Source organism: Balaenoptera acutorostrata, chromosome 1 (genome assembly GCF_949987535.1).
Source record: "Balaenoptera acutorostrata chromosome 1, mBalAcu1.1, whole genome shotgun sequence".
In the NCBI taxonomy this organism is placed as follows: Eukaryota; Metazoa; Chordata; class Mammalia; order Artiodactyla; family Balaenopteridae; genus Balaenoptera; species Balaenoptera acutorostrata.
In genome coordinates, this window is record NC_080064.1 from 196600120 (window position 1) to 196622723 (window position 22604).

General features: G+C 47.8%; 1 protein-coding gene across 6 annotated transcripts; it reads right to left on the minus strand.

Moving 5' to 3' along the window:
- Positions 1 to 1692: 1692 nt before the first annotated feature.
- Positions 1693 to 22476, minus strand: DDX59 (DEAD-box helicase 59). 6 transcript variants are annotated; one of them, XM_057535873.1, is made up of 8 exons: positions 22305 to 22476; positions 20329 to 21143; positions 19171 to 19338; positions 16178 to 16267; positions 8929 to 9180; positions 7523 to 7675; positions 6879 to 7007; positions 1694 to 2479 (listed from the first exon to the last, which is right to left on the minus strand). In XM_057535873.1, the coding sequence occupies exons 2-8, from the start codon at positions 21130 to 21132 to the stop codon at positions 2216 to 2218; spliced, it is 1860 nt and encodes a 619-aa protein (XP_057391856.1). In that variant the 5' UTR covers positions 21133 to 21143; positions 22305 to 22476; the 3' UTR covers positions 1694 to 2215. The 6 variants fall into 6 exon arrangements, with proteins under 6 accessions (XP_057391887.1, XP_057391856.1, XP_007167315.2 ...); XM_007167253.3 differs by lacking the exon at positions 22305 to 22476 and adding an exon at positions 21869 to 21949; XM_007167252.3 differs by lacking the exon at positions 22305 to 22476 and adding an exon at positions 21561 to 21855.
- Positions 22477 to 22604: the final 128 nt, after the last annotated feature.

Consider the following 22604-nt stretch of genomic DNA (forward strand, 5'->3'; position numbering starts at 1 on the left):
GAAGGTTTGCCAAGATCTCAAGGAGTGAGAGGCTGAGATATGGAGAAGCAGGAAGGACCAGAAAGAGGGGTGGGGGGGGGTGGCGGGGGAGGAGGAAGAAGAGCAGGGCGCTGGTGCCTTCCCTCTTCCCTCTACCCGCCGTGCTCTGCACAGCGCTGATGTCTGGTCCACATCACGAGCCTGTGAGTCAGGGCTCCCTCCCCACCGCTGTCTCCTCCACCTGCTGCCTTGAGAAGTGAGTCTCCAAGAGCATGGTCCACATGCCCCGTGCAATGCAAAACCTGGAACTGAGAGCACGCGGCCCGCGTGGCTGGAAGAAGGTGAACACAGACGCAGGGTCGTGTGACCAGCGGTGGGAGAAGAAACCAGGGTGCCCGCGCGTTGAGCTGACCAGGGAGGTGATGTTACAGCCCGACAGTATTTGTTTTTTGCTTAAATGCTGATTTGCAAAGCTTTCTTGCTTTTCTGGTCATACCGCTTTTATCTATAAACACGTCTGAGTCTCGTGAAAAGCTGCCCTTTCCTTGGTGAGTATTACCAACACGCTGACAGCGCCTGGTACACGCACAGCCTTGTGTTCGCTGCACCTCTGACAGCGCCCTGGGCCTGACGGGTGCTGCAGCCTGGTCCCCTGGAATACCGCTCAACAGTTGGCAGACAGAAACGGGGCGAGAGGGAGTCCTGAGGGTTCGTGCACCCTGGGGAGACTCTGACCCCACTGCTCCCATTGGGTGGAGACCACAAACACTAGGGTTTAGTTACCCACGTTGGTCCCTCACCCCCGGGGAGGATGCTGAGGATATAATGCTTGTTTAAGTGTCAACAGTTACGTCACATACCACCTAACTAACCCAGCTAAACCAATACTAATGGTTTTTAAAGAAATGAAAGTATTGCTGTATCAGAGCAAAATGCCCATCCTTCCTCCCAGCGTTTAAAATCATCAGCTGAGAGGTTTGGAAGCCTGAGCCCAGACGGGCCAGCACCTGCCTGTGTTTCTCAGGCCGACCCTGGAGGCCACGTGTTTAAGCCCGTGCCACCAAGAGATGGAAGAACTCAGACCCAGAGGAGAGCTGCCAGCCCTGCCGTAAGTGAGAAATACATCTTGGTTTTGTTAAATTACCCAGACTTCAAAGGTGGTTTATTATGCTGTCTGTATGGTCTGAGGGCAGGCACAATGTCCACTTGTGTCCTGAGCACTGAACAAATGTCCAGAACATAGTATGAGCTCAGGAAAGATGTGTGGAGCACACTAATACTTTTTTTTCCAAAATTTATTTATTTATTTATATGTATTTATTTTTGGCTGTGTTGGGGCTTCGTTTCTGTGCGAGGGCTTTCTCTAGTTGCGGCAAACGGGGGCCACTCTTCATCGCGGTGCACGGGCCTCTCACTATCGCGGCCTCTCTTGTTGCGGAGCACAGGCTCCAGATGCGCAAGCTCAGTAGTTGTGGCTCACGGGCCCAGTTGCTCCGCAGCATGTGGGATCTTCCCAGACCAGGGCTCGAACCCGTGTCCCCTGCATTGGCAGGCAGATTCTCAACCACTGAGCCACCAGGGAAGCCCTAATACATTTTTTAAATTTATTTTTTAAATAAATCAACTGAATTAGCAAAGTGGCATTAACATAAAACTATATATTGCAATGCAACATTCACATAACTCAACATTATTTGATGAGAAGACCACATCAGATGTAAAATAAATTTACGTTTATCCAGCCAAAAGGAAAACGGAGAGAGAAAATAGATATTTAACATTTCTTTCAAAAGGAGCACTGACCATTTCTTCCATTTTTAATCATTTACTTTTCTCCTAATATTCACTGATTCAACAATAATCCAGGTGCCAACGTGCATGCAGCACAGTGGATATAAAACAGAAGAATCACCATCTGAGTTGGGCTGTGTGGGTCTCTGGTTCTGATGATAGCTATGAGGAATATTTATTGAAAAGAAAAAAAATAAGGACTTTTTCCAGAGAAGAAATTTTTATTTCATTTAGTAATTCACTTTCTGTTGTTTTTAATTTATGAAAATTAAAAAGGAAAATAAATACAATATTGCTGTATAAATTTGATAGTCTATTAAAACTTTTTACATCATGTTAACTTTTTGTTTCATGTGCATGTCAAATTCATCAAACCATACAGGAATAATGTACAGAAATTTCACTGACAATATGCAATAAAAATTATTCAACGTGGTATAACAAATCATTTTTGAGAATTACTTTTATCATGTTTTCTAATAATGTCCATGAGATTAGCCCCCGTAACCAGATCATTCTGCGTCTGTCTATCCTTCTGCTGTTCCTTTCTCTTCTGGTCGTGAAGATAAGGGGAATTTAACAACTGGGGGGGGAGAAGGGACCCTGTGGGTTTCACTCGTTTTGCAATATCCCAGAAGAGTCTTTTCGAGTTGTTATTGATGAAAGTAATCGCCGTTCCATTTTGACCTAATCTCCCCACTCTTCCAACCTGAAATGAAATGCAAAGGACGTTTTCAAAATGTTCACATAGAATGTTAATGTCTCTTGAAAGAAAATGAAGACTAGTATTCACAGAAGCTTCACTAAGGTGAACATTTGTTCAGAGAGCATTTTTTGAGTTCGCCTCAATATACTTGTGAAATCAATTTAGTGGGCTGCCACTAGCATAGTGTTAAAGAAACAACCCAAATAAGAAAATAAAAATAATAAAAGTGAGTATTGTTTGTGAAACTTGTGTTTCAGTTATGCACGTGTGTGCATATGTGTGTGTGTGTGTGTGCATGTTTGTATGTATGTGTAGGGGGTAATGAGACAAAGATATTTCTTATTGTGGGTGGGTTAAGGTAGAAACTTTTTGAAAGCTATTGCATTAAGAGCAAAAGGACTGTATCTCCTTTATAGTACTTAAGTGCCTTGAAATGTGAGACTGAAGCAAGTCCATTTTTGCATAAAGTTATTTCTCATTTTGACAGAGTAAACAGACACAAATTTGTGGAGACCCGTGAGAAGGAACAAAACGTGTCTCCAAATATACTGAGAAACTCTTCAGAAGGGAGGGAAATACACAATCATGGTAAATTTCTGCTCCTTAATTGAAATGTAGAACTTAAAGTATACTCAGATTATCTAAATGAATAGATAGTTCCCGCCAATATACAGAACATTTTTAACGTTGTAAAAGAAACCTCTAAAAAAGCTGAAAGAGATGGCCTGCGGAGAATGAGACTGGGGAGAAATAAGGGGGAGATGCTGTTTTTCAGTATGTTTTTGTTTCTACCTGATTTATTTACCTTACTGAGTTGTTTCAATAAAACTAAAAATTAATAGCTGCAACTCACAGAATGGGAGAAAATATCTGCAAATCATGTTTCTGATAAGGGTCTCTAGAACATATTAAGAACTTTACAACTCAAAAGGACAACCCAATTTAAAAGCAAAGGATGTAAGCAGACATTCCTCCAAAGGTATACAAATGGCCAATGAGTACATGAAATGATGTGCAACATCATTAGTCATTAGGGAAAGGTAAATCAAAAACACTTCAGGGCTTCCCTGGTGGCGCAGTGGTTGAGAATCTGCCTGCTAATGCAGGGGACACAGGTTCGAGCCCTGGTCTGGGAAGATCCCACATGCCGCAGAGCAACTGGGCCCGTGAGCCACAACTACTGAGCTTGCGCGTCTGGAGCCTGTGCTCCGCAACAAGAGAGGCTGCGATAATGAGAGGCCCGTGCACCGCGATGAAGAGTGGCCCCCACTTGCCACAACTAGAGAAAGCCCTCGCACAGAAACGAAGACCTAACATAGCAATCAATCAATGAATCAATAAATAAATCTTTAAAAAAAAAAAAACACTTCATATCCATGAACCTGGCTATAATAAAAAAAAAGATAATGTAAATGATGAGGATGTGGAGAAAATAGAACCCTTATACTTTACTGGTGGGAATGTAAACTATGAAGCTACATGGAAAAACAGTCTGGTGGTTCCCCAAGATGTTCAACATGGACCCAGCAATTCCATTCCTACGTGTATGTCCAACAGAACTGAAAACATATGTCCACACAAAAACATGGCCCTGGGTGTTCACAGCATTATTCATAGTAGTCAGAAAGTGGAAACCACCTAAATGTCTAGCAACCAATGAATGGATGGACAAATATGGTGTATCCTTACAATGGGATATTATTTGTCAGTAAGATACTACAACGTGTGGACCTTGAAAACATTACACTAAGTGAAAGAAGCAAGTCACAAAAGACCACATACTGTATGATTCCATTTACATGAAATGTCCAGAAGACATAGATCTACTGAGAGTACAGTTGTGGTTGCCTGAGAATGAGGGTGTGTGCACGTGTGATGAAGAACTGGGGTGACTGCTGAGGGACAAGGGGTTTCTTTTGGGGGCAATGAAAATTTTCTAAAATCAATTATACAGATGGCTGCACCACCCTATGAATATACTAAAAACCAATGAATTGTACACTTTAAATTGGCAAATTGTACAGCATGTGGATTACATCTGAGATGTAATTTATACTAGATATGTTATATTGAGATAAAAAACAGTTAAAAATTAACTGCAACGGTCTCCAAATTCTAAAAGATAGCTAGGAAGTTCCCTGGCGGTTCAGTGCTTAGGACTTGGTGCTTTCACTGCTGTGGGCCTGGGTTCAATCCCTGGTTGGGGAACTAAGATCCCACAAGCCACGCAGCCCGGCCAAAGATAGCTAATGTTAACAATACAAAATTATTTCTCCAGAAGCTTACCACCCCTGAAATTAAAAATCAGACACGTGGGAATACTGACTATAATTTTAAATACCCATATCATTTAACCCAGCAGTTCTCCCACTAGGAATTTCTCTTACAGATGTACTTGCAGGAGAGGCCCAGGGAGCTGTGTATACACAGGTATTCACTACAGCATTATTTAATAACAAAACACTGGAAACATCTGATTGTCCAGCAGTGAAGGACTTGTTAAATAAATTACAGGACATCCATATAATACATTCCCCATGCAGCCACGAAAATAGAACAAGCCAGATTCAACAAGTAAAAACATTTAAAGAGCTTAGAAAGGAAAAGAGAGCGAGCGAGAAGGAGGGAGAGAGAAAGCAGACTGCTAGATTATTAAGTCTTATGAAAAATAAAGCAACAACTCAGTAAGGGCGCTACAGGCATTTCAGTGGGCGACCCCAGTAAACGTGACATTCAGAGGTGATTCTAAGAACATCAGAGAGGGGCTTCCCTGGTGGCGCAGTGGTTGAGAATCTGCCTGCTAATGCAGGGGACACGGGTTCGAGCCCTGGTCTGGGAAGATCCCACATGCCGCGGAGCAGCTGGGCCCGTGAGCCACAATTGCTGAGCCTGCGCGTCTGGAGCCTGTGCCCCGCGACGGGAGGGGCCGCGATAGAGAAAGGCCCGCGCACCGCGATAGAGAAAGGCCCGCGCACCGCGATGAAGAGCGGTCCCCGCAACGCGATGAAGAGTGGCCCCCGCTTGCCGCAACTGGAGAAAGCCCTCGCACGAACCGAAGACCCAACACAGCCAAAAATAAATAAATAAATAAATAAATAAATAAATAAATAAGAAAATCCTTTAAAAAAAAAAAAGAACATCAGAGAAAGGCTTTACTTGAAGAGTCTGTAAGTGATGCCAGAGAAGGAAGACAGGTAGCGGTCAGTGAGATAACGTGGCGCTCAGAGAGGCTTTATTTCTGCGAGAAAGAAGAGCTGCTGTTATCTCTGGCAGCAAAGGAAAGGAACCAAACTCTGAAAGGTGAAAGTCTAGAGCAAATAAGGGTATGAAGAGGAGATGAAGACATGATTCCTAAAAAAACAAACACTTCAGCGGATCGATTTTATTTTGGCCAGATGCAGCAACTTAAAACAACCTTTTTAAACAAAGCCCTCTTTTTCTGCTTATAAAAGCCATTTAATATGCTCACTGAAGAAAACAAAAAATATAAAGAAAATTAAACTACACCAAAAGCAAAGCACTTGAATTTTTTTTTTTTTAAATTTTATTTATTTATTTATTTATTTTTGGCTGTGCTGGGTCTTCGGTTCGTGCGAGGGCTTTCTCTAGTTGCGGCAAGTGGGGGCCACTCTTCATCGCGGTGCGGGGACCGCTCTTCATCGCGGTGCGCGGGCCTTTCACTATCGCGGCCCCTCCCGTTGCGGGGCACAGGCTCCAGACGCGCAGGCTCAGCAGCTGTGGCTCACGGGCCCAGCTGCTCCGTGGCATGTGGGATCTTCCCAGACCAGGGCTCGAACCCGTGTCTCCTGCATTAGCAGGCAGATTCTCAACCACTGCGCCACCAGGGAAGCCCTTGAATTTTTTTTAATAAACATTTTAGTTTTCTTTTTTTTAAAGGAATTCTTTTATTTTTATTTATTTTTATTCATTTTTATTTTTGGCTGTGTTGGGTCTTCGTTTCTGTGTGAGGGCTTTCTCTAGTTGCAGCGAGCGGGGGCCACTCTTCATCGCGGTGCACGGGCCTCTCACTGTCGCGGCCTCTCTTGTTGCGGAGCACAGGCTCCAGACGCGCAGGCTCAGTAGTTGTGGCTCATGGGCCCGGTGGCTCTGCAGCATGTGGGATCCTCCCAGACCAGGGCTCGAACCCGTGTCCCCTGCATTGGCAGGCAGACTCTCAACCACTGTGCCACCAGGGAAGCCCCATTTTAGTTTTTTATTTCCAACTAATTTTTAATGCATTCTAGGCATCCGTATAGTTTTGAAAAACGTAATTTAGTTTATATATTTTAAAAGCAAACACACGTGCAGTTTTACGTCGTGCTTTAACTTACCATTATAACGACAATGCCTTGCATAAGAAAATTCATGAGCAAAACGGTGGTAACACGTAAAATCTCTTTACCTGATGCACGTACTCATCCATGCTGGAAGGCATGTCGAAATTGACGACCAGCTTGACGCTGACCAGGTCCAGGCCTCTTCCTAGGACCCCCGTGCTCACGACGACTTCATAGTCTCCTTCAAGTAAACCCTTTCCGAAACAGCAACAAAATTCATTATTGAGGATTTATCTTGAGTGGTTTTCCGTCATTCAGATTATCCTTTCTTTTCTCAACACTTTCTTCAACACTGTTGTTGCAATACCTTCGCAGTAAGTAGAGGTCTTAGTACACCTGAGAGACACATGTAGCTGAAAGGCCTTCCGACCCCAATGCAGAACTTTTTCTATTAATTTATTCAGGCAAACCTTTTCCAAAGGTGAACTACTCTATGCCTCAGTCCAAAGTGACCTGATTTCAGAAATGGCAGATTCTGAATGATTAATCTATTTAGTAGACAATCCCTAGGGGACAGGCTTATTGCTCCCAAAACACAGAAGCCCGAGTAAGAGGAACAATTAACTTCACACCGCTGCTTGCCTGAAGTTCTCAGGGTCATTTAAAAAAAAAGGTCTGCTTTAAAAAGCAGCAGGTAATATGGTATCTCTTGAAAATGAGGCAAAACAGATTTACAGGAAAGAGAAGAAAACAGAACGCTGGGTGTCACCTTCAGTATGTTTTTCCTTTCCGGCTGTGACTTTTCCGAGTGCACAGAGGTGCTTTTCAGACCTGTGATTTTCTGAACGGCCTCGCTCAACAGATCTGCTCCTAGTTTGCAGTCCACGAATACTAACACTGGAGGCTTAAAGAGTTTCTTATCCTGAAACATTAAAAACACATATTTAAAATTATTCCTATAACGTAATTTACAATGGGACGTTTTTCTGAGACCATTAGTATAAGCTAGTTATCAATGGGTTTACCAACACTGCTAAGAAGGAAAAAAGGCACATTCTGTTCAAATGAGTGTTTTCTTTAAAATATGCACAAACAGAAGGCAAACAGCGTACGTCCTTCACACTTCTGCATCACCTCATTAAAACTGCAGAAATGATTTTAAGTGCAATTTAAAATTTCCAAAATTGTTCGTAAGTCAAAATAAACCATATTTAACTTAATACTGTATTTTTAACAACTACGCTTGTACCTACCACCCACTTAACAAATTTCTGCTTACACCAGTTACTGTTAAAAAAATTCTATTTCTCAAGGACAGAACAGCCAAGAAAGAACTTGTCTTTACCTTACATATAAAACTACTAAAAATTTTTGAAACAAAAAAAATATTCTTTGGGAATAACCTTGATATTTAAATATCTTTCTATAATAATGGGAAAAACACCAACCTTGCATCTATACTGCATGTTTTCACAAATAAAAATTTATTTGAACCCTACAGAATTCTGAAGTAAGCAAAGCAATTTATTATTAAACATCTACAGCAGGTTCCCCTGAAGCTGCATCTAAAAAGCACTCTCTCAAGAACTGTGGAGATGGCTTCTCTGGTGGTCCAGTGGTTAAGAATCCACCTGCCAAGGCAGGGGACACGGGTTCGAGCCCTGGTCCGGGAAGATCCCACATGCCGCGGAGCAACTAAGCCCATGCACCACAACTACTGAGCCTGCACTCTAGAGCCTGCGAGCCACAACTACTGAGCCCGCGTGCCACAACTACTGAGCCTGCGTGCCACAACTACTGAAGCCCGCGCACCTAGAGCCCGTGCTCCAACAAGAGAAGCCACCGCAATGAGAAGCTCGCGCACCGCAACAAAGAGTAGCCCCTGCTTGCCGCAACTAGAGAAAGCCTGCGCACAGCAATGAAGACCCAATGTAGCCAAAAATAAATAAATAAAATAATAAATAAATATATTAAAAAAAAAAAAAAAGAACTGTGGAGACTTCCCTGGCGGTCCAGTAGTTAGGACTCCGCGCTTTCACTGCGGAAGGCCCAGGTTCAATCCCTGGTCGGGGAACTAAGATCCCACAAGCCGTGTGGCCAAAAAAAACAAAGAAACAAAAAACTGAAAAATGCAAGTGCAATCTACAAAGCAGGGCTGATGGCTTTACCACTCACATTCAAGATTTCAAACAGTTTCTTCTTTTTGGCTGGTTCTTCCACCCACAACACAATCTGGCGCACGTTGGAGCAGGGCAGGTTCTTCTCCCCGGCGATGATTCTCACGGGGTCGCGCAGAAGCTGGCTTGCGAGCTGCTCTATGCTGGCCGGAATCGTGGCCGAAGCCAAAAGGGTCTGACAGTCATGAGGCACGTTTTCCAAAATGTCAAGCACTTGCTGTTGAAAGCCCATCTTTAACATGGTATCAGCCTAAACAAAATCATTGTAAAGTTAGTCCTACATGAAAACCCAGGGCCACCCTAGAAAAAAAAAGGATACAATTAAGAACGTAAAAAATTTAAAACTCTTTACACAGAAAAATACACCACAATGTCAAAAGCCAAAGGATTAACTGGGAAAAAAATATACTTATATACAACTACATATTGTGTAACTATGTTTATAATGATATAGAAAGATTTTTATTATGGCATTAGTAACAGTGGCCAAAAAACCCCACCATATACAGCCTAAATATCCAACAGGAGGAGACTTGGTAAGTAAATTATGGTAGATCCATACCATATAACACGGTGCTAGCATGAAAAATGACCAGAAAGCTCTTTATCCCTGCTAGGAGGAAAGAAGCAAAATAAGAGAACACTATGTATAACATGAGACCATTTGTGTATATACTCAGGAAAGTTAATTGCTAACTCTGGGGAGAAGACTTGTGAGCTGGGGGGGAACAATTTTATTCTTCATTTTATAGCTTTTTGCAAAGTTTGATCTTTTTTTTTTTTTTTTTTTTGGCCACACCGTGCAGCCTGTGGGATCCCAGTTCCCCAACCAGGGATTGAACCTGCGCCCCCTGCATTTGAAGCACAGAGTCTTAACAACTGGACCACCAGGGAAGTTCCTGAATTTTTTTTTTTTTACCATGAACATATATTTATAATAAAATATGGTTTCAAATAAACAAAAAAAATTTAATTTGGGGGTTTTCACTTCTGCATATACCTCTGCATTGCTGGTTTTTAAAAACAATGAGGGACTTCCCTGGTGGTCCAGTGGTTAAGAATCCGCCTTCCAATGCAAGGAACGAGGGTTCAATCCCTGCTCTGGGAACTAAGATCCCAAATGCTGCGGGGGCCTGTGTGCTGCAACTACTGAGTCCGTGAGCCACAACTACAGAGCCCACGTGCTCTGGAGCCTGTGTGCCACACCTAGAGAGAAGCCTGTGCGCTACAACAAAAGATCCTGCGTGCCGCAACTAAGACCCAATGCAGCCAAAAATAAATAAACATTAAAAAAAATAAAAACAATAAATGTATTGCTGAAAAAAACAGAAAAAATTTTTTTTAAGTTTTTAATTTTAAAATAAAGAAAAGTTCAGGCTATCTTGATTTTCAAATATAATCTGGGTGTCTATAATTTTGGAAAATAAGACATTGAATTGTTTTAGTGTCCACTAACGTGCTGTCAGTTAGACTGAAGCTTGATCACTTGTTTTAATATTATTCACTCTATGACATTTAAAAAATATGAAATTATCATGATGGTCTGGGTTTGATCCTGGCTCTACCTAAGACCTCAAGCAAGTTAATGAAGAGCTTTAAGCCTTAGTTTTTTCCCTTTATAAATGGAAATGATAATAGTAACTACCTCCTGGGGCTGTGATGAGGATTAATGAGATAAAGTATATAAAGTACCAGCATGGCCCTTCTCAGTGTTTCAATTAACTGGCAGACAGAGAGAACACACACCCACAGTGTGTCTGCAAACATCCCCACCTTCCTCAGTAATCCCACTAAGTCCCATTCATCTCAGTAGATGGCCTTGCTTCTCCTGGTTCAGAAAAAATAAGACCATGAGAAATAAATTCTTTCAGTTTCTCTTCTCACCCAAACTTCCTGGAAGAGTCCTCCAGCCCTGCGGTCTCCCTCCTCCGCCTCCCCGCCCTCCCCCCACTGTCCGGTCCAGGGCTCACCTCCGTCCCCCACCGGCTCCTTCAGGTCATCAATCACTCCCCAGGTGCCACATTCAACCGCCATTTTTAAGTCTTCGTCTAACTCTTTTTAAGATGCAATTATCATTACTATTTATTAAATACTAGAAGTAATAACATGCTCACTGTAGAAAACCTGGTAAACAAAACAAAGTAGAGAAAACTAAACTCACCCATCATCCCACTACCCAGACACCACCACTGCTTCACTTACTTTCCATTTCCTAACTATGTCTGGAAACCCTCCTCCCCCTTCCTACAGCCACTACCCTGGCTCAAGCCCTCCCCTCCCTCCTGGGAACCAGCCTTCTTGCTTAAAGGCTATTCTCCACGTGGAGAATATGAGTCTGATTATAATACACTCAGGCTTAAAATCCTTTAAAGTTTCCCAGTGTCTACAGAACAGTGTCTGAATTCTCAAGGCCAGGAGAAAATGAAAAAGAAATACAATGACTATGGTTATTTATGGTTATTTCAATGGGAATATGGGTGTTTTTCCTCCTGTTTCTAACTTCTCTTTAATGTACGTGGATTACTCATAGAATACAGTTGTTATTCAAACTGCAGAATGGGCCATGAATAGCATTTTTTAAAACCACAAAATAGGATAGAATAAAAAATATGAGAACAGAGAAATCACATGTCACAAGGGTAAGTATTGTTTCATGAAAGTTCTGTTTCGTTTACACACACACACGCCCCTACCTAAACAGTATTCATGACTGGTTCCCGTCTAAACTGTATTTTTTGAAAGCCATTATCAATCAGACCTTGGGAAAATCTTACTCTTTCTACACCTCAGTTTCCACTTATAAATCTATTTCCTACCTACCTTAGAGGGATGTTAACAGATTAAAATGTGGGGGAACATGTACTTTTAAAAATCTCTTAGAATTAAAAGCACTACTTAAATTTAAGGTGATTCAAATATTAGAGCCACTCACAATTAACACAAGGAAGGCTACTCTGAAAATCTCAGAGTCCCCGGAGGGAGACAGCACTTGGATACAGAGTAAGCATTAATAAGGTAAGAAGTGAACGGAGGTGTCCCCTAATTAAACAGCAAACTTGGCCTAATTTTCTGGGAACTGCTCTTGGTGCTGCCTGCATTTCTTCATTGCTCGCGATGTCCTTAATCCCAGACAATCCGACTTCCATCTCTGCCACCAAAACTTCACTCCTGAGGGTCCCCAGGCTAAACATTCACTCCACTCAGCAAACCTTAACTCGTAGCCAACGGTGGCAGACAGTCCCCATTCGATGGGCATTTACTGGACGCTGGGCACCTTTCAAGGGAGCATGGTGGGAGGTGGGCACCATCGTGACCCCGTTTTACAGATGTGGAAACTGAGGCACATGACACAGTGCCGTATGACGTGGTGGAGCTGGGGTGTGGACCAGGGACCATTGGCTCCAAACCTACGTCATGAACACCAAGCTCAATGCTGTGTGCTCGACGGTGAGGACGTGGGAGGAGACCCTACCTTTCCAGAATCGATGGTCCAGAAGGGAAACTTACTGTATTCACATCCTTGAAACACGACACAGTTAAATGACAGCACGGCGCATCCTGACCAGCCCTCCCTCAAACCCTGGTCTTCCTTCCCTCCCTGGCTCGCCCTTTTCAGGCAATTTCTGTACGTCAATGAGCCCGTGGGCTGCGACCCAGGCCCCCTCCATCTCAACCCACGCTCTCTCTCCAGGAAGCTCAACAAGTTCCGGGGCTCTGAGCACCACGGACACATCAAAGACGCCCCAAACCTCATTCGGGGCCGTAACCGCCTTCCTGGACTCAAGTGGTGGAGACTCACTGCCCACTCCGTGGCCCCAGCTGGACCTCAAGGCCCCTGGAACTTAACACGTTCAAAACAGACCGTCTCTCCCACGGCCAGACCCGGTCCTACTCCAGCACGCATCTCGGAGACGGCACCGTCAGGCACCTCCGTTTCGTCTCTCATCATCACCACCCCACCTCCGATCCATCAACAGCCCCACAGACTCCGCTGACGTCTGTGCGGACCCCTGACTCCCGCCTCGGCCGACCAGAACCCACTCACCTCAGGCAACCAGACGGATGCCCGAGAACGCGTCACGTCACAGGTGCTGCTCCTCGGCCCAAGCCCTCCCGAGCCCGCCCATCACGCCCGCACGGCGCCCGTCACGCCCGCACGGCGCCCGGCCTGGCCTCCAGCCCCCCCCCTCACCCCCCCTGCAACCCCGTCTCCCTCCCCGGGACCTGCCCACTCGCCACTTGTCCTCACCTGTCCTCCTGTGGCCGGCGGCCCTTCTCCCGCTTAGAGCCCTTCTGCCAGATGGATCTCTGTGTGGCAGCTCCTGCTCCTCAGCGCTCAGCCTAGAGGGCACCCCAGAGGGCCCCCCCACCTGAGGGGCCCCCCTCTCCTCGGGCGCCTCTGTCCTGTCACCTTGTGTACATGCCTGTGTCACAGCTCACCTCGCTTTCCATCACATCCTCACAACCAAGAACAAAGGCTAGCACGAGAAAAGCCCTAAAATGGATTTGATAGATAGATAAGCATTCATTATTCTCAGCACGGAATAAGCACTGACTGTACGTCAGGCAGTTAGTATGGTCCGTATGCCCCAAGGCTCCCTAAAGGTAAGCAGTGCAAATATTCCCGGACTCCACCCCAGACCCACGGAACCAGAACATCCAAGCATGAGGTCTGGTTCTCCATCTCAGCCACTGGGGACACGGCAAACGGTGCGCCTGGTCACCAGGGTGGAGCAGGGAACGCACTGCAGGAGAAGGACGGTCTGCACACGGGTCCCCGGAGCAGAGGCGAGGGGGCCTGAGGTCTGTGGGGCGGCTCCAGAGGGAAGGTTCTGAGTCATGGACACAGAACAAAGGAAGAGCAGGTGGATGGGGTGGGAGAGAGTCCTCGGGACACGGGTGACGCAGGGGGTGACGGCAGATTTTCCTAATCCTAAAGGATTGTCTTAGACTTCCAGCCCCCTCCCCCCGCCCCCCCAACACTGGCCTCTCTCCCCAGGGACACCATTTGTTCCCAGTTCCCTCTGGGCTCTAGACCATCTCTCTGTTCACTGACTTCTCTTCAGCTGCACAAGGCAGAGCCTCAAGCCCACTGCTCGTCTCTCTCAGCTTCCTGCTTAGAGAAGCCAGCACATCCCGCGGACTCTCACGCGTGGTCTGGTACCTGCCCCTTCATCCAGCACCCACGTGGAATTCAACATCTCCAAAACCAACTCGAGTGTGACCACCAGGCCCCAGCCCGTCCCCGTGGGCCCTAAATCAAGGCGCGTCTCCACCCACCTTCGTCCTCCCGCGTGTCCGGTCATCACACGACCCGTAAGTGATTGATTCACTGTGACGCTCAGGCGAACCCCGACGCCTGCCTCCACCCCGTCCCCGACCCTCCCCACCCCCCCGGTCTGGGCTGCTGGCTGGCTTTCTCCTTCCTCCTCTAGCTCCCCCGCATGGAACAGCGGACCCCGTAAACCGCCACTGCCCACGTGGTACACCCGCCCTGTGATCTAAGCCTCACCGCCCCCAGGTCACAGCCGAACTCCCCTGCGTCCTCCCTTCCGGGTCCTCTGCAACCCGCCCCGCCAGCCACCGCTTCACCTCCGGTTACTTCTCACGCGGGACCCTCAGGCCGGCCCCGCACACGTGCACTGCCCGACCCGACCGAGGCTGCTCGCCTCCGTCTCTTCACCTGGGACACTGGAGGCACCCTCTAATCTTCTAAATCCTTTTCCCTCTTCCGAGGCTCAGGTCAAGTCCCATGACCTCTGAGAAGCCAACGTACTGACCCTCTCATTTCTCCTCCTGAACCCTGAGCACATCACACGGTCCTACTGACAGCTCGCATCGGGGGAGGGCAAACCTCGGCTCTCGGGACAAATTCAGACCTTCGCCTGCTTCTGTGAACAGGGCACCTTGTAGGCTTGGAGGGTGTCTAAAGCTTCTTTGTGACGCCACCCATCTCACCCAGGGCTCGTCCCCTGCACCCAAGGAGCACCTGTGTGCCGACTTCAGTTTCAGTATGCGACCGATGGCGCTGCTGCCCAGCTCCTCTGCCCTGACCACACAGCAGCCACGTCCCCAGACACCGAGGAGCTGGGCATCGGGGCGCTTCTGCCGGACAAGACCCCTCCTGCACCACCACCTTGGGCGCAGCCCTGGGGTGCCCCAGAAACCTTGTTAACATAAGAAAACGAAAATGCTCTGAAGAGAAGGGGGCATGAATAAATTCTCTACGAGGACCATCCTCAGGCTCGTAAGACGGGGAGGGGAAACCTAAGGACATGGGCTTATCCACAGGGGAAACCCAGCCACACGTTCAGGGTGGCAGTAAGGATGACACTCCAACGCCACAGAGCAGGTCCCCCAAGGGCCGGGCCAGGACTAAACGCTGACTTAGCAGCACTTTCTAAAGGACTGGATATTATTGTGCATTTATACGGGACTTTTCAGTGGGAGACGTTTTCACAACCACTACTCTTCCTTGCCACGACTCTGGAAAATGAAATGACTTGCCCAAGGTCTCACAGCAGGCGCAGTAAAGGCTCAAACCCCCGTCTTCTGGGTCTTGGCTGTGTGGCGGCCACACCCTCTGCTGTCCCGAGGCTACTCCCTGGCGTCACAGACGCAGGCCAGGTTGCTGTCACTGGTCAGCACTGATCACTGCTGGGTAACCCCAGGCCTCTGCCCCGTCACAGCCAGCGGGACGAGCATGCAGGCAGGACGGCCGTGCCCCGTCCGCCTGGCACGTGATGGATCATCATCAAATAATAACACATTTACTTCTTATTAAGCAAGCCCAAAGTATAAAAATGCCTATTTGCTCTATGCAACACAGAAAAATCACAACCACAGACACCTGTGTCCACATAGAAAAAAATAAAAAAGCTCCTCCAACTAAGCATCATTAGCTACTTCCAAACTTCCCACTGAGAGTTATTTGCCACTGATTTCTTTCTTTTTTTTGTAGACAAATGACACCCAGCATGTTTTAAAAAACTTAACACTTGAGAATACAGTATACCTGTTAAGTTTACATTTCCAATCGATTAGGACAAGACAGTGGTGGTTTAATTTTAGTTTAGCTGCAGTGCTACACAGGAACCAGCTTAAGAACCACTACTGCCAATTAAACAAAAATCCCTGAATTGTTTTCCTTTGGGAGAGAAAATGCCTGAATACACAATGCAATTATATAACTAAAATGTGCTTTTCCCAGATTATATAAAACTCTGTTTTTAAACACCACTACTTACTTCATCCACTACTACAATTTTTATACCGCCAAGTTCTACAGCGCTCCGCTTTATTATATCCAGAAGTCGCCCAGGAGTTGCTATGATAACCTGAACAAAAGAGGAAAGGCAAATTAGAAAGTTCAATCACGTTCGTTCACTCACGTATTCCTTCATTCTACACTTACTGAGTGGCCAATGCATGCCAGACTCTGGTATAAGTGCTCGGAACTCGATGATGAGTAAGTCAGACTTGGGCTCTGCTCTCGTGAAAGTCATGACACTAAGGAAGAAAGGGACCAAACACGTGCTCACGAGGATCAGGACAGGACGTGATAAATGGAGGGACGTACTCAGTGCTGCTAAAACACAAGCCAACACCCACAGGAGTAGTGGGAGTGAGCAAGACGGGCAGGTCCAGGGCGAGGGAAGGGCATCGTGACCGCTGAGGCTCGGAGGCAGGGAGGCTGACGTGGGTGGAGGGGGGAGAAGGCGGCTGAGGCCTGAGAACCTGGCAGGGGCCACGCCGGGAGGGCCTTACGAGCACGCCCACCGCTATTTGGCTCCGTGAACAAGTGCAAACCCCCTGCCCTCTCTGGGCCAACCCCCTGCCCTCTCTGGGCCTGCTATTTCACTTTTAAATTACGAGGCTGGGTACAATGAACTCTAAGGTCATTCAAGGGTCTCAACAGTTTTATAATATATTAGCTGAAGTTGTGGTTAAAAGTAGGGGCTCTTTAGTCAAACTTCAGCAGGAATCGTGGCCCCAGCATTTGATAATGGTGTGAGTCTCTGTTCTCCCGTCGTAAGATGGAAACGCTAAAAACTGTCGTGAGGATTAAACGAGACAGTGCCGGGATAACTCTGGTGGAGTTACAAATGACCTCCTATGTTCAGCTGTACCCACTTTTCCGGTCCACACCCGCACAGTGGTAATGTCGCCGCGGATGATAAAAGGTCTGTATCCCCAGAACACAGGGTTTGGCGTGGGTACTTCAGACATCCACAAATATCAAGTCAATTTTAATTACTTTGACTTGAGTTCACTCCCTCTCTTCCATTTTCCACTCTGACGGTTTGGAAGTTATCAACTCTTTTTTCATTCTTTGAGTGCTTCGCCTTGAATGTCAACAAATCTATAACTTAATATAATATAAAGTGAATCGACACTTTCAGCTTGTTCTTGAAAGATCCAGGGCGATGCTTTACCGCGATCGCATCTCGCCTGTCCTTACACGCTGTGGGATGGCATTCACCCCATTTTTTGGAAATCACGGCTTGTTCCTGGTCACTGTTCGCTCGGCCTGTGTTTGTTTAGCTTCGCCCACACACGTACTGCCGACTTTGCACCAGCTTCCTTCCACCCCCCACCTTCCTCTCTGGAATCTTCTTTATCTGCAGAAAGGCTTTCCCCAGAAGTTCCTTTAGATGGCCCCCTGGCGATACACTCGCTCGGTTTTGTTTATCTGAGTAGGTCTTCGTCTTGTCCTTACTCTTGAAAGACACCTCTGCCGAGCACACAGACGCTTCGGTTGCTTTTCCTCCCAGAGGGCAGGAGTCTGTGAGGCCTGGCCCGGGCGGCAGCCGGGCGAGGAGGGGTGAGGCTATGCAGGGCAGAGTCCAGGGAGGAAGGCATCGCTGTGAGGGAGGGACACTGGCGACATGCCGGGGAACGGGGCAGATAAATAACTACGTAAAGGATAAGGGATGGCAGGTTTCTCATCGTCAGAGTTACCAACATGGAAACAGAAAACGTAAAAGGAACCTTGTGATGAATGAGAACTCAAGTATCAACATGAACTCATGGTCTTGGGTAGGCTGAGGTCCCAGAAGCAATGACAGTTCAACAGCAAGGAGCCCCGGTACAGCCCAGGTCTCAGTTTCTGAATACTAGTCTCCAAACCAAAGGAGCCAGGGCTCCGTGGAGAGAGTTCCAGAGCTGAGGCCAGGAAAGAACGAGGTAAGTACAGAACATCTTCTTTAGATGGAAAGTAAGAAAATAGTCAAAGAATGACAAGGATATAATAAAAGGACACAGAAACCAACTGGAAGGTGCTTCCACTGGTCAAACAGATTATAACCCTGTAAAAAAAACAGGGAACCATGAGTCCGTACTGATATAAAAAAGTAAATAAGTGGGAAGTTTGGTGAAGCTCAATAAATTTACAACCTGAAAGTACTCCCCTTAAAATACTTATTCAACACAAAGAGTACACACAAACTCTACAGTTTTAACTTGACAGATAAAAGCACCAGCAAAAGGACAAATTGAAACCGTGTCCCATCTAAAAGGACATAATGAAAAGAAAAGCATCTCTTCTGTCATGTTCTGTTAAAGAACTAAATTCAAGACACGTAACTGGAATCTAATCAGTTGAGGGCTGTTCTTCCAAGTAAGCGGCTTATAATCCTTAAAAAGTGCCAAGGTCCTGAGAAAAAAGGAAAGATCGGTTCCAAACTGAAGACACTGAGAGAGACATGACAGCTACAAGCAACGAAAGACTCTGAACTTGATGAAAAAAAAGCTGATGGGACAACTAGTAAAACCTGAGCGGGGTCGGAGGCCGTGACACCAATGTTAGTGCATCCCAGTGGACCAGCGTGAATTTCCTGAGTCTATAACTGGATTGTGATGATGAAGGACAATGTCCCTGCTTGTAGGAATCACACTCTAAAGTGTATCAGCCACGATCCTGAGATAAGGCCCACCTTTCGGAGATTCATCTTCTCAATCGTGAAAGAGGGGGTACGCCACCCCACCTCCCAGAGCAAACGCAATGATTAAAGGTGGTCATGGCTGTGAGAACATCCGACAGCGTTGGGAAAACAAAAGGCACCTCCCTAACCTGTGCTCCTGTCCTTCCCCACAGAAAACGAACTTTAAAATTAAGGCTCACGTAGCAAGACTTTAAAGGCCACCTAAAATCACACGCTGAAGTTCCTCAGGGGGCGAAAACCCTTAGTTCCTGCATTGCTTAGGTCCTCTGCGAAGGCGATCGGTCCAGGGAGCCCACCTGAACGCGCTGGCGCAAGCGATGGAGCTGCGGGGGGGCGGGCAGGCCCCCCACCAGGAGCGCGGTCCTCATGTGGGGCAGGCCGCTCATCAGTTCCTTGGCCTGGCGCTCTATCTGGATGGCCAGCTCCCGCGTGGGCGTGAGGACAAGCGCGGATGGCATCTTGCTCTGCAAAGATGTGAAACACACCGGCAATGAGCTCTGCTGCTGTGGACGCGAGCCTCGAGGCAGCCCCAGGAGCGCTTTCCTTTGAAAGTGGTCCCATCAGCCCACCGGCCTTCCGCTCAGCTGCAGAATTCTCCTCCAAAACCAGCATAAATTGCACCCATTTCTCAGATAGCACAGACAATGAGAGACCACAATCAGGACCAGGGAGAGGCGTCTGCCTCAATCAAGGCAGGAAAACTGAAGGCTGGCATCCTACCCTCGATTTCCCCTCAGCGCTCTTGTAGATTCACTTCTTTCTCTGTCCAGAGACCTTACTGGTATACTGGTATACAAATATTCTATTTTGGTCTTCTGGTGAGTTTCGTCTATATTTTGAAAATCTAGTCTTTTATTTTTTTCTCACATTATCTTCTACTACGCTTTCGCATTCCAAAATTTCTTCTATCTCTTTTCCCTTCGCCTACATTTCTCACTCCTTTCCCCCTTGCCATCTTCCAAACCTCACAAACTCTCTAGTACTTGGCAAATAATTACTCAAAACGTCTGTTAAACTAATTATGTGCAGGAGTGCTTATAAACCAACGAGTAAGGCAAGGTGGTATCATTTTAAGATGAAACGCAGATCATGCTTAGTGGTATATTTTGAAACTCTACAATAGTGTTCTGACTTTGGTATCAGGTTTTTCAAAACACAAAATCAAAGCAGGCTAGATTGACACAAAAATCACAGCTCACCTGGTCAGCAGGATTTTCGCCCCAAACCCAAAGCCTGTTCCTTGAATAGAAAATTTGTTAAAAAGACAACACTTTGTAAGGAAAGCAATTTTTTAGACCTTCAGTGAAGACACTGGTTCAATATAATAAAATGTAGTCCCAGTGACTAAAGGTCTAAGTACTTGGTTTCAGTTTGCAATTTTAATGTAGTTGAAGATGACACTTGGTAAACACCTTGAGTGCTCTTCAGGCTCCTACAGGCGAGCTCTACCTTACCTGAAACAGAGATCGCACGATGACGGGAAGCAGGAAGGCGGCCGTCTTCCCAGAGCCCGTGTCCGCGCTGGCCAGCACGTCTCGGCCCAGAAGCCCCACGGGGACCATCTGCATCTGGATGGGGGTGGGGACCTCGTAGCCCGAGGTCTTCAGGTTGAGGTTTAAGGCCTCAGGGAAGCCGCAATGCTCAAAGTCAATGATGGGCCGGGGGACGCCTGGCCCTTGAACCACGATTCCCAGCTGCCGTCTGAGGTTTTCAATCTGGTCCTCCCGAAGGTTCGAGATGAAGGCGTGCTCGGTGTAGACGTACGAAGCAGGACGTGGAGCCACTGGCTCAGAACCCGCTTTCTGGGGACCGCCCGGCGCTAACTGCCCCTCCGCTCCCCTAACCTGCAGGTGTTTCGCTTTACACTCCAGGCTACACACGTCTTCATCCGTCTCATTGCAGATGTACTCTCCGTACCGCCCGCATACCACGCACACCGGCTCCCCGGGCTCGGCCTGGCGCTGGCTTTTGGAGAAGGACTTCACCGGCTCTTCGAGGAGATCGCTGTCCTGTGCCCGCCGCTCGGGTCCAGCCAGACCCCCCTCAGGCACCTGGCTGGCAGGCCCGGGGAGAGGGCACGGCTGGGCGCCGTGATGCACCGCTAGTGCAGCTTCTTTGGTACCCGAGGCATCGGCTGGACCATCCCCATCTGCACCCAGCTGGGGGTCTTCTGCCTCTGGTTTGACTTTCTTGGCTGCACAACTTCTACCATCATCGTTAGCATTCCGCTTGACTTTCAGGGATCTTGGAACAAACATCCTTCAATATTCTGTGGAAGAAATTATACACTGAGATTTATTCTACCCTCAATAAAGTCACAGATACAGAACCCTAAGTTCATCATGTCCCCGGGTTTTGTCTCAAAAGAACAAAGAAGGCAGTGCTCCCATCAAGCTTCCCTTCCGCCCCCGCCCAAGTCCGCCGGGTGAAGACAGTCCTGTCTGCATACACTGCACACGGCTTCACACCACTGACCTCTGTCTGTGGACTGCCTTGCACTTTGACATACCAGACATCACAGAAATTCTGGGGTAAACCCTTCTGTTACACGTTCACAAACGGAAACACAAAAAGAAAAAGGTCTACTTCACAACTGGAGTCTTTAAAACAAGCCACAAGCATCACTAGTAACACGCGTGCAGTAGTTACTAGGTTCCAAGGTAAGAGCTGAGCGCGAAGTACACACGCGTGTTCTGTTACGTTGTATCCTGCGTGCGTTCAGTTCTCACGGGGGACTCAGCACCTGGAGGCTGAGGGACTTGAAGCTCACACCTTCTCAGCGTGTGTAACCCTCCAACCACAGCGCTTCCCATTTACAACAAAACAGGTTTTTGCAAAATGACAGCGTTTGGCAAACAGGCTTTTAACCTAATCTGCTGCCAAATATGCTAAGAAACATTTTTCTCTAAACAAAAATTCTTAGGATACATTGCCAGATTCCATTTTTCCAGAAAAATTCCAACGAAATTGCAAGTGAAGGTCTAGAGTTACAACCTCAAGTCTCCGAAAAGGTCAAGGGGGTGGGGGAGGGGCGGCTGCACTCGAGGGGGAGGAGCTCGGAACGCAGGTCCTCGCGACGGAACAGAGGCGGAGCGGGCGGGGCTGCAGACGCGCGGCTCCCTTTCGCCCCAACGCCCCTCCCCTCCCCCTGGGCGTCGCCCCTCTCCCCCCGCGACGTCAGCCCCAAGGCGTCGTCCCTCCCCCCGACATCAACCCCCTCGTGCGTCGCCCCCCCCCACCGCGGCTCCACACGCAGAGGCGCGTGACGTCACGGCGCTGCCATGGGCACGAGGCCGGAAGGGGGGGGTGACAGCGAGGGGGAGGGGACTGCGCAGGGCCCGTCCCGCCGCCGCGGCTCGGCGCCCGGGTCCCGCACGAGAGGAGTAGGACGGGAGGCAGGCCCGAGCCGCGGGGCCGGGGGCACGCTCACCCGCGCGGACTGCGGCCGCGTCCGCTCCCTCTGGGGGCGGCTCCCCCTTGAGGCGCTGGGCCGGGCTTCCGGCCGATGAGCCCGGGCCACGCGGCCACCCTGCAGCTGGGGGACCGTGCGGAGCGCAGGATCCACTTCTCCGGCTTTTGGGAAGCGCCGCGGCGCGCGGGGAAGGCGGGGCCGCCGCGGGAGGCGGGGCCCGATGGAGAGGCCGGAAGGGAGGGGGCGGTTCCGGGCGGTTCCGCGCGTTTTCCATGCCCCCTTCCCGGCTTCCGGCCGGTTGTAAATCCCGGAGACTGG